General features: G+C 40.2%; 1 protein-coding gene across 21 annotated transcripts in view; it reads right to left on the reverse strand.

Annotated features, from left to right (window-relative positions):
- CAMK2D (calcium/calmodulin dependent protein kinase II delta) overlaps window positions 1-13009 on the reverse strand; it is a 1797486-nt gene that overhangs the window by 444322 nt on the left and 1340155 nt on the right. For all 21 annotated transcript variants that reach the window (XM_044061588.1, XM_044061589.1, XM_044061587.1 and 18 more), the window contains exon 9: window positions 12817-12911. In XM_044061588.1, coding sequence (XP_043917523.1) covers window positions 12817-12911 — 95 coding nt within the window. The remainder of the gene's footprint in view (window positions 1-12816; window positions 12912-13009) is intronic.

A 13009-nucleotide genomic window follows, 5' to 3' on the forward strand; every position in this document is an offset into this window, starting at 1 on the left:
CCACACCACATGCTCCAGAGACCTCAACCACATTACCACAATCAACAGAACATGCTGGAGGGACAGGTTCATAACCCAGAGACTGCCCATGCTATGGAATAGACTTCCCATACATGTCAAGCAGAGTACCTCACTGGCCCTCTTCAAGAGAAATCTTGATGAGTGGATGGGAAATAGACAATTCACCCCAGGGATCACTCCAGTGGCTTTATTCGACAGGCACTAGGAACTAAGGTCGGGTGGCACGATGCCAGGGTAATCCTATGGGCTAGACTTGTAAAGGCTCCAGGGCCATTAGCCTAGTACACACCTATGAACCTAACTGTACCTCTACACAATACCAGCATCTAAACAGCTGCACAGATTCAACTATACTCAATAAGAACAAGAGCAGGGCAAACCCCAGAAACAAACCCACTTGGAGAAGCCATACTATCAGCAAGCTTCATAACAAAAGGAAAATATTTTTTTTTTCGAACACCTTTACTGAATTATCACTTGTGACATAGGCGAATTTACATTCATATAAAAGTAATCAAACTATATTAACATAACATTATGCTTCATGTATACTGCTATATATAATATAACCTATCCAATATTATATAAACAATTCAATTCCTGCCTTTTTTTTAAACAAGGAATATCTTCATTAAACCATCACTTACTACATAGGCAATCATATATTTATATAAATGAAAACAAACCACACCAACACAATCCATTTTGCCCAAAAGTAATGAGTAATTCCCAGAATGCTGTCACTGAAGCAAACAACTCAGGAGCTTTATAAAACCCACCAAAGAAAATGTTGTGGCTAAAATAGCTACCCAAGCCAAAGACAATCACAAGGCATTTTTTGTTATGCTTTTAATCTCAAAAGCACAATGCAGCAATGCCCTAAGCTAACTGTGAATGATGTTACCAGCACTGAGGTGAAGATATAGCTAACATACTGGCCGATAAATTTAGTTCTAAATTTATCCCTCTCTCACCTCAGTCTGTCCCTCAAGATATACCTGAAAGTGGCTCACCTCCATACACCACACAAAACCAAGACCTAAAATTGCTATCAAAAGCTAAAAATACTACACTGATAGGTCTTGATACTATCCCTGGATGCATCTTAAATAGAATGAAGAACAATTTAGCCACACCCCTAACAACACTATTCAATCTCAGCCTCCATACACATTTTGTACCAAGCAAATGGAGAACAGCTACAGTCATTCCCTTGCATAAGGGAGGGCCTTCTACAGACCCATAAGTCTGACCAGCCTCATACACAAAGCCATAGAATGAATTATCAGTAATTTATCAGTTAGAACACATGGAACTTCCAAACACTAGACCCAATGTTTTTACTAGTACTTTTTTACTTACTGTGACCAGAACTTTGATTGTAATTTTCTTTTGCTTGTTTTTGGAGCTTACGTACTGTAACCAGAAATTTGATGGTGATTTTCTTTGTACTGTAACCAGAAATTTGATTGTGATTTCCTTTGCTTGTTTTTGGAGCTTTTCTCCCCAGGATTCCATTGAAACCGGGTTCTTCTTGGCCCAATGGACTATCCTGGTAAACCAACTGCAAATAAATAAATAGACCCACTTCACTTTGGATTCGTCAGGGGAAGGACATGCTTACCAACCTGGTAAAATTTTTTGGAAAGGTCAACAAAGCAATGCATGAAGGCAAAACAGTACACACCACATACCTCAACCTGGTCAAAGCTTTTGACAATTTCCCACTTGGGCATAGTAGAAAAGCTAAATAAACTGAATAAACCTGTGTCACCTGCTGGATTGCCAACTGGCACACAGGTAGGACACAGATAATCAAGGCAGAGAAAGTTACCTCCAGAGACCAGTCACCAGTGGAGTTCCCCTGGGTTCTGTGCTGTGACCTCTCCTGTTTTGCATCTGCTTTTCTGGGCTCTAGCTAAGTTTGCAGATGACTACAATTAGGAACAGTCACTGAATCTCCAAATGACTTAGCCATCCTGCAGAAAGGTTTGTCACAAATAAATAACTGGTGCCAAAACCATGGTCTGAAACTAAATATCAAAAAATGCATTCCTGTATCTTTTGTGTAGTCAACTACCTCATTGACACACTTAAGAGTTGACCCAGTTGTTATGGATTTGGGAACTTATGTGGGCAGTAACCTAACTTTACACGTGCTTATTGTTATAAACAAATCCTTCTAGATTGCACAGCTTATAAACAAAGGTATTGTGTCTAGAACTAGGGTTGTCATTGTCTCCCCTTTAATCAGCCCTCATTAGACCAGTCTTTGAATATAATGCCCTCATTGGCATGCATCTGTCCAGAAACATGCAACAACTGGAACACCAAAAGAGATACCTTGCTAAAAAGAATAAAAGGCCAAACATGTCCTACATGGATCGACTCAAAGCCCTGTCACTATACTCTGTATCCTACAGACTGCTAAGAGGTGACCCGTGTCTGGCATACAAGATATCCTCTGACCCATTGCTGATGGATTTACTGCACATCAGCAAGTCAAATGGCATCAGAAATACACAGTCTAGGGATTTAAACCTCTTCTGTAACTCCAACAAAATGGTTTGGATGGCAGGTATACTTCGGAGTATACCGCTGATGTGGAACAGACCCCCCATCAACATAAAACAAAGTTCATCCCTGTCCATTTTCAAGCACAACTTAACTCTATGGATTAGAAACAGAAAATTTACAGGGACTGTTCCCTATACTACTAATGGAGAAATGCAGCTCCTAAATGCTTTATCCCATGCATGAGTCCCCTAAAATTGCCTATGGTATGATCCCAGTTATTCTCATTAGGGGTAATATATAATTATCGACCATGGGATGGATAAGGCCAGTCTATAACCAAACAGGATATGTTATTTCAAGCAGAAAAAGTGAAACTGGATAGACTTAGAATGGCCTGCAATGGTAGCTAGCCTTTTACTTACTTATGAACCAATAAGAAGTGCTGTTTTGTTAAATGACTGGCTGAAGCATCTGTATTTCTTTAGACGAAGATCCCACTTTTAAAATGTACGCCACCTTGCTAGTCTGACCAGCTATACTTGTAGAGCTTGTAGCTATTATCATGCACAATATTCTGGCAGCATGAAAATACACAATTTACCCATAATGCCATCCAACATGTCACTGGCAATGACAATCATATTCATCCATGGGGTCAGAGTGGTAACTTCTCTGATGAAAGATTAACTTCACACACAAGCAACCTCAGCATCATGTCCTTGGTCAGTTTACTTCCTTGGCAGCTAAGCCTCTCACCCAAAATGTTTATAAAACTACATCTTTTAAAAGACTAAAAACCCTTACTGCAATGCAAAAAGAAGAGGTATCAAGTCTTGGTCAACATAAATTCACATACATGTCGACACAGCAAAATAACATTATAAGCTACCTCCCCGTTAACATAAATGTAAATCTGTGATTTGTTGTAATAGTACTGTATGACTAAAGCAAATGCAGATTTCAGGAGTGTTAAAGAATAACAGCAAAACAGCACAGATACGAAAGATGTGCAACACAAATTACAACAGCTGGCGAGGCCACAAAAGTACCTCACAAAAAGGATCCTAGGCCTTCAACACATGTCCTACATGGACAAACTCAAGAAACCTCAGCTGTTCTGTCTCTTATCATCTACTTGGAGGTGATCTCTGCTTGACTTACAAAGCTATGTTCGACCCAGCCCTACTTGAAATGCTACACCTAAAGAAATCCCAATCCTCCTGTGCCACATGATCCAGAGATCACAACCTCATTGCCACAATTAACAGAACATGTTGGAGGGACAGGTTCATCTCCCAAAAACTGCCCATACTCTGGAATAAGCTTCCCATTCATGTCAAGCAGAGCACCTTGCTGGCCATATTCAAGACAAATCTTGATGAGTGGATGGGTAACAGAAAGTTCACTCCATGGATCATTCTAGTTGCCCTATTGGATAGGGGCACTGTGAACTAACATCGGGTGGCACAGTGCCTGGGCATTTTTTTTTTTTTTTTGGGCTAAGCTTGTAAAGGCTCCAGACCCCTATAGCTTAGTACACACCTATGAACCTATGAACCAGTGTCTGGTAGGCAGTAGCTCAAAAGAACATCCATTAAGGTGTGCGGGTTACTGCTGTATTCCCAAAGTTGCCTGCACCTACACCAATAAATCATCTGTTTGGAAAGTCAGTCTCACAAAAACAAAACATGTCATGGCTCCACTGATATCCTTTCTACTGCAGGGAAGGAAGGGTTTTACTGGCTTGTAGTAGAAAAATATCATCTGCATACATCATTAAGCTGTAATTCAAGTGTGATACTATTAAGAAATAGAAAATAGGAGAAGACTTAAGACAGCGCCATAAGGTAAACCAGTGTTCAGAGTTCCATTTCAGAGAGGCTGTTATTAGTGCATTTTTGAAAGGTTATATCCTGTAAACAGTTTCTGAACTAAAGAATGGTGTTTTCACCCAAGTGAAGTTTATGTACTTTATCAAGTATGATGCTACGGTTCACGATCTCAAAGACTCATGTTATGTCTACAAACACACCAGTGGTATGAACACCTTTATTCATACTGATATAAATGCTATCTGTGTCTGATAGTAAAGTAGTCAGAGTATTGAAGGAGTTTCTAAAATCACATTGTTGATCACAGAGAAGACCGTATCTGTTTATATGTTTAAACAATTGCAGGGATATTAGTTTTTCAAACATCTTAAGGATAGGACATAAGTCTGCAATTGATTTTGATCCTTAAGTTTTGAGGGTGCATGGACTTTGGGTAATGGAATAATGGTGGCATTCTTGAATGCAGCAGGGACTATAACAGCACAGAGGGACATATTAAAAGTATATGCTAGTGACTCTGCAGTTCTTTCTGTTGATACGTTTAGGAAAGTAGGATGTAGTTTGTTAAATTGTGCATCTGAGGTGTTTAATTTAGTTTCTTTTACAGTTACGGTTGTTAAGTAAAAGATGGCAGAACAGACACTTAAGGACAGAACTGGGGAGTATCAGCACCATTTTCATGAGGACTTGGGGAACATGAGTTGGTAATATATTTTATGATGACAGTATATAATTTCTGCAGTTGTTGTCAAAGTTAGAATTCAGATAATACATGTATTACAATTAGTAACATTACCCAGTGGTTGTTTTATCTCTTTCCAAAATAGCTTGGGGAAAGTCATGAGAGTGTTTTGCCTCTGTAAGATATAAAGCTTTGGCATTATTAGTATCGAGTCTGTTGTCTTTCTTAACATCAGGTATTGTTGGTGGAGGTTTTGGTTAGTGGGACTTCCACCCTTCTGAGTGCTGAATTTGTTGTTTTTGGAGGAGACAATATGGCAGCTGAAGTTATTTTTTTTTTTGACAGCTAAAACCACCTGAATGTACAACAGGCAAGCTGACTGCTCTGTCAAGTCAGTCTGCATGTTTCTGAATATAACTTGTACTCACTGTATAATTGCAATTATTTACCTATCAACTATCTATTCAATCACTAAGTGTAAATGCTTAACCCTTCAAACTACAGTGTTTTGACCATGTTGTAGCAAACTCTCATCCACTGCATAAAGTAACCACAGTGGTAATTCTCCTTATCCTCAGTATTAATAGTCTGTTAGCCAAAAAAGGCCTTCAGTGCAGTAGGAAAAGTAAGTCACTATTTAAATATTCACCTTCTCCATCCCTTAACCACTTCACCAAACTATAATCATTGCTGCAGTACGACCTCCAAGTAGTGATACTCTACATAAATGGGTCACCGAGCTATTGAAATTGCTTTCTTGGTTCCCACATCTGCCACAAAACTTTCTTTTTCATATCATGGCATAAACTAGGCTAAAACTGTTCTTAGTTTCCCATACTTTTTTTTTTTTTACATGGAGTGGTGGTCAGTGATAACTAAACTACATTCTCAAGCCCTAAAGAGCTTTTCATGAAACCAGTCTGCTATGCCATCTTAGTCGGACTACAGACCAAGCAATCCATGCCTACTTCTCCTTCTAAGACAATATCTAATCTTTGATTTTTTGCTATGTTCCTCAGACGCTACTAAAACTACCTCACAGACTTTCAATTCTGAAATTTCCATATGTCTTACTTTTCCAATAAATGATCCTATTAATTGTCATAAATCCTGTTTCATACCCTGTAGCACACTGCCCACTTCTTAAATGTTCAGTCAAATCAACTTCTTGATATTATCACAACCCTTCAGTTGAGACAGTATCTCGTAATTAATATAACATAAATTGTTTTCCTGCAAGCTGAGGTTCTCTACAGTTGTCTGGCATGACACTTTCACACTTCATATCTTTTGCCTCAGATAATCTAGTTTAACTTGCAAGAAAGAGACTTTAATAACCTTTGAATGCCCATGTCAACCATCAAGAGACTTTTAGACCTGCTTCTCTTTAAACAACAAAGCTACCCTTCTACTTAACTAGACATAACAGTTCAGTCTGAACATATAACTTCACAAAAGTGAGAAAATATAAGAAGGCAGAAATAACTGAGCATGCTGATTTATATATTTTATTTTTTACCCAAACGTAAAGTCAGTGAACTCATTCTTTGCAACTTTTTTTCAGCCATAGTCCAAGCCCCAGAACCAAGAGTAAATGTAACCCACATGGCTGGCTCACTGTAGCCTGTAAAGCAACATGTTTTGTGGGATGACAGAAAATGGTTTACACACCCAGAACCCATGCGGACACATAATGAACTTGTAAACTCCAACTCAGACAACTAAATTTCAGGATTCAATACAAGACAGCAAATCTCTACGATAGAAACCTTAACTACTAAGCCATCAGAATGTCTATACTATAAATTTGCAGCACTCAGTAAAACAATTTTGAGAAATATACAAATGATTAGGGAAGTTAAAGAATGAAATCAACAGAAATGCTGAAGCAGGAAGGCCTGCATATGAAATCACTGTTGAAAAAAAAAAAAACAGCATCCCTATACAAGCCAAAAATTGTATCAAATAACAAATGTACATTAAAACCTTCAGTTGGCGGAGCACTCAGAAGGCACTCAGAGTACAAAGTAAAGGAAACACACCCTTACCAGCTTTAATATGTAGGTGACTTTCATGATATAAGTACAGATCCTCTATATTACAAAACTTAGCACTATATAAAAAAAGATGTGGAACATATCTGTTCCTAGGCTACTCTACCACATTTTATTTATTATTTATTACATTTTGTTGACGGGGAATGTCCAACTAGGCCAGAGGCCTGTTTTCATTGGAGGCCCAGGGAGAAAAGCTCCACAGAAAAATACAATACAAGTAGATTTTAGATACACAGATTGTAACAAATTAGCATGCAATTTTACAAAACAAAAACAAACATCACAAAATAGTATGCATTTCTACACTAGCTAAACAGCATATATCAAGAAGAAACATTCCATGAGAATTGCGTGTTTAATGGTGTAGATCCTAGGGAAAGATCTACATTGGTGAACAAACACAACAGAATGGTGGGAAACTAAAACCTGCTAATGGAGCAGGTCTGTAGTGAATAAACAAGAAGCTGAAGTACAGCATTATTTACAAGTTGAGAGAGATGATGGCAAAGGTGGTAGATGGAGTACAGATAAGTTACTAAAGAAGCAGGAGGAGAGCATGTTCTGAGAGTAGCTAACAAGAGAGGAGAGGGGGTTTAGGCAGGGGAGTGGCAGGAGCATAGCCACTGGTTGCTAAGGTGGTGTTTTAGTAATTTTTTGAAATTATCATGTGAAGGTATGTTCCTTAGGGTTTCTGGGAGGGAGTTCCAGAGTTTGGCTGTGTTGTGGGAATAGAGGGAGTTCCCGTGTTGGTTGTGGGAGTCAGACACCTTAAGTAAGAGTTTGCTGGAGGATCTGAGAGTGCGATGGTTGGAGTGTGGTTGAAGTAAAGAGGATAGGACAGGGCAATTATTGGGATTGTAGATTATTTTGTGGGTTAAGGCTAGATGATTGAGAGAGAGAAGGTTTGGTAGCTCTAGCCAGATTAATGCTGAAAGTGATAAGCAGTGCTGGGATGTGAGTGGGAGGTTGGTGGCAAATTTAGAGATTTTGTGGCAACAAGATGTCAGATTTCTGAAGGTTTTTGAAAGCAATCAAACCACAGAGAAGGGTACTTAGGAGGTGTGTGCGTGTAGTGACAAGCCTGGAATTTGGTGTTAGGAATGGATTGGCTCTATACAGGCTGCCTAATTTGATGTGGACTTTTTTGATGGTTTGGGCAATATGTATGCCAAATCTGAGGTATTCATCTATGGTAATACCTAAGAGTTTTGTGTGGTTAGTGGGGGTAATTTTGGTACCATTAGCAGAGGTGATGCATAGGGGGATTTGTGAAATTTTGGATGTCCTGAAAAGCAGATTGCATTCTGCTTTGGAGATCTTGGGTGGATGGAGCAGAACAGATAAGGGTAGAGTTGTCAGCGTACTGAACAGTGGTGGCATGCTGGGTTGCTGTGCAGAGGTTATTGGTGAATATGATAAAGACGAGTGGACCGATAATGGAACCTTGAGGGACTCCCACAGAGGTAGGGAGGAGTCCCATATTGTGGCCTGTTGATGGTTAGAAAGATAACAGTTCATGTTCTTTAATATAATTAAGGCTGTAAAACAGAACCGCGTTTACTGGTTACCTGAGGTAGTGTCTCCTTTTCCTAAGATATTCATACATCCTTGTAGAAGACTGTAACTCCTTCTAGACTGCAAGTGGTCTTATTTACTCACCGCTGTGTCAGTAATAATACAGACAATTGCTAAGTACATAGTCTGGCTAAGGAATTATGTGCATCTCAAGCTATATCCCCCCTAAATACACATTGAAGCCACATGATGAACAAGTGAGCTATGTTGATGTTACTTATTGTTCCTAAGTTAGCTCAATTTTGAAGTTGTATGAATATATTGCTGCCTCCTAGGACCCTCTAGGTAGCTTGCTGTAAAGCTATTACCAAGTCGCTATACAGTCTATCTACTGTGCTTGCTTACTGTATGATATACTCGCAACTGTTTTATATGTAATATTTTAAAACCTGTTATTTACTGCTTATCCATTGTTTTCCTGCTTCAGACTTCTCTTGTGACTGTTATTTCCCTGTGTAACTGATTTCTCTCCCTCTTCTAGATCTTATGACCACATCTGCATCCCTACCAGACCCCCTACCTTACCAGGAAGAACCTTACCTTTAGCTAAGCGGGCTGTCCCTGGAGCTGTCCTACAATGCAGTGTATGTACACTGACTTTGTTTATTGTCTCTGCACTTGCTCGGGTGAACCCAGCCCTCAGTAATTGCCTCATCGCCAGACTGCTAGCACCCCCTTAAAACTCTACTTACTTTCTCCTTTTCCCCTGTATTCTTTAGTCTGCCATGCTATCTGCACCAACTGACCATCTCTGCTACTTGCTCTGCCTCTCACTACACTATATACCTCTGTAAATCTCCTCTTCTGCCCCCAGTTTACCTCTTTCATACTCTGTTCCTGTACTTATTCTTCATCTCTCAGTCCTATACCTGCCACAGCTTATTCCACTCTGTTTACACCCTGTACTCACTGTCCTACATACCAGCTACATTTTTATTTTTCCTTCTACTTCTTTCCCCATCCCATCTCTCCCCTCATAACCCCCACAGCATATACCTATGATCAACCCACTGTGGACTATATGCTGATTGACTTTGCTCACTCCCTAGCTTGTCCATACCTCTCTACACTCTCTTCTAGTACAACTTCTACTGTCTGCCTTACCTGGGTGATTGTCTCTGGAGGGCCCTGTATACTGTCTCCAGCTAAACCCGCTCGGGCTCACTCCACTCCCCTACCCTACCCCCATTCCCACCCACCCCATTCTCATTTCATTTATACATAGCCTAAAACCCTCCCCCTCCCAGACACCCAATCACCATCACCTCCCACAATCCCCTGCCCTACCTCACTTCTGCTCCTCCCCTGTAGACACTCCTCCCCTCTACTCTCACTTTATTCCCACCCCCTTCAAACTCACACACCACAATGAACTACCTTAAACTCATTCTCACCTATACCCTCCTTCTCAATCTTCTATTTCTATCCTACAAATTTACCTCCTTTGACTCACATCTAGTCACACACTTCATATCACCCACTCTACCACACCCCTGCCCCCCATACCAATCTTACAGAAACATAGGCCCTCACCTCTTCACTCATTCAACCTCTCTTTTCTCACCCTTCAAACTCCTATGCACCCACCAAGCCAAAGCCTCATTTCCAACATAACTCACAACTATAAACAAACATACTTTCCATCTACTTCACTCCATCACCCACATCAAGCTGCTGACATCCACCCTAACCCAGGACCCATAAGCTGTAAACCACAGCACACACTAACTTCCGCATACTCCACAACCTCTCCATCCCTATTCTCACTCACACCCCCTCTCTCCCTCCCTTCCAAAAATCCTCCAACTCAGACCTACTCCTTTTAAATCTCAACCTATGTAGCATCCTAAATAAGACCAATGACCTACATGCTACACTATCCCACTACTTTCCAGATATAGTAGTGTTAACTGAAACCTGGCTAACGCCCCACATTAAGGATACAGAAATTCTAACACCAGGCTACAACATTATATGAATGGATAGGCTCAACAAACGTGGCGGGGCTGTTAAGTAATGTTCAAAAATACCCTCAAAATAACCCACTTGAACCACTCACTTCCCACTATCCCTAACTCAGAACTATTACTCACCCACCTTGAAATCAACCCCAATAAAGGAATAGTTATAATAGCCGCCTACCTCCCTCCTGGTAACACTCTCCCTAGTATAAAACAGCTACTCTCCTGGGCATCCACTGAATTCACCTAAGAAACCTTTATTCTCGGTAACTTCAACCTAGATTGGCTATCCTGTACTATTAACAACCCATCCAACTTTATTAATCTCTATTCCTTTACCTAGACCATAAACTGCCCAACACATATCGATAAACACTCCAGCAAGCACTCTACTTTAGACTGGATCCTAACCAACAGACCCAAGCAACGTCACTTAGCCGGATGCCAACCAGACACCCTCAGTGACCATTACCCAACATTTCTTTATAAGAAACATGTTTACCTAGAAAGTAACATTATTTACAAACACATTACCACCACAAAACATTTTTCCCTCACTACTTTCCACCTACTACTACAGCAATGTAACTGGGCTCCTCTCAAATACCTACCATTAGATGATGCAGGTCAGTACTTCAACAAAACCTTCCTTCCTACTCTCAATAAACTAGCCCTCACCACAAAAATTTGTGTTGGAACCAAGCCTCTCCCATGGTTGTCCAAAAGTACCAAATTATTAATGCAAAGCAGAGACAATGCCTGGTCAAAATATCATACAACTAGAGAAAAATCAGACCTAACCAACTACCAACAGCTAAGAAACTTAATAAAAAAAATTAAAAAGTGATAAACAAGCATGCTTCCTATCCTGTTAGCAAAATAACCCCAAAACTTTATGGCATTGTATCAACCAACTCCTAAACTCAGGCCAACCCCCCCGACCCCCTCCAATAACACTGACCCCATAGCTACTCAGTTTAACACCCAATTCATCAGCGCAGTAACCTCCCTTCCGGACAACCAGCCACTTACCATCGCTAGCACCACTATACTCAATCACATTCCCCTCTTCTTCACAACTATACAAACAAACTACATAAATACTCTCTTATCCAAATTCAAACCAAGCCGCACAGCTGCTGACAATCTCCCTAATGAATTCCTGAAACTGGCAACCCCTGTAATTGCATATCCCATCTCCATACTCATGAACCGCTCTATCAAGGAACAGTATGTACCTCACATTTGGAAAATATCTCATATTATTCCACTCCATAAATGTGGCCCATCCAAGGAAATAACAAACTTCTGCCCCATAGCAATCCTCTCCCCTCTCACAAAAATCCTGGAGAAATGCATCCACAACCAACTCTTAAATTACTTCCTTCTCAGCAACCTACTTTCCAACTCTCAGCATGGTTTCCGACCAAAGCACAGTACTAGTGCAGCTCTCCTTGCCTTTACTGACTCCATCCACTAACACCTGAACAAAGGACAACAGGATGCTTCAATATTTTTAGACATGTCTAATGCCTTCAAAACTGTCTCCTTCTTAACAAACTATCCAACTATGACCTTAGCTTAACCTCACTAACCATTCATTATGGAATCCAAATCGAGCGCTTGCCTTAATCTTACAGTCGTCCTACTTTTATCCTGCAGTATGGGGATGGGCCACAGAATGTCAGCTGCCTGTTTAGCTGCACTAGGTGATCATGTGCCTCCTGTACTCTACATTCTACAGTTCTTTCTCAGTGCTTTGGTAGATATCTGCTGTACAAGTATGATGCTGCAATGTTTGCTTTGCAAGCTGTGCGAGATGCTGCCTCTACAGGTATAATGGCCTGCTCTTTCCATGTATATAAGAGGTGTGATTTTAGTTGCTATGTCTTTTGGATTGGTGCAATTTCTTTCAGGACCTCCTTACATAACAGGGAATATACTACACTGTTATTAAAGGTGTTTATGCATGTGGGGCATATTATTGTTTTTCTGCATACATGTTACATACACACTTTAGTGTGCAGAAAGATATACTGCAGTACATCACAGAGAACTGCTAGTTTTTATCATCCTGTTACTTTTTCAGGATTCCACTTTACATTGAGTACCCATTCCCCTGTGCTGTCACATCACAAACTAAGTAGAAGCAGAATTTCGTTGCTACTTACATCATAGGCGCCTGCCTTAATTTGCTGATAAAGTCTGTGCTGGTCTTCATCCCAAAAAGGCGGGTAACCCACAAGCAAAATATACAATATGACACCTGCAGAGATAGAGAAAAGAGTGATCAGTCAAATCTTGCTGCCAATAAACCATCCAGAAAACCACTTCATTATCAGTATATTCTTATGATTTTGCTAT

The sequence above is a fragment of the Protopterus annectens genome, chromosome 2.part0, assembly GCF_019279795.1.
Source record: "Protopterus annectens isolate FY-2018-M chromosome 2.part0, PAN1.0, whole genome shotgun sequence".
Classification (NCBI taxonomy): Eukaryota; Metazoa; Chordata; order Ceratodontiformes; family Protopteridae; genus Protopterus; species Protopterus annectens.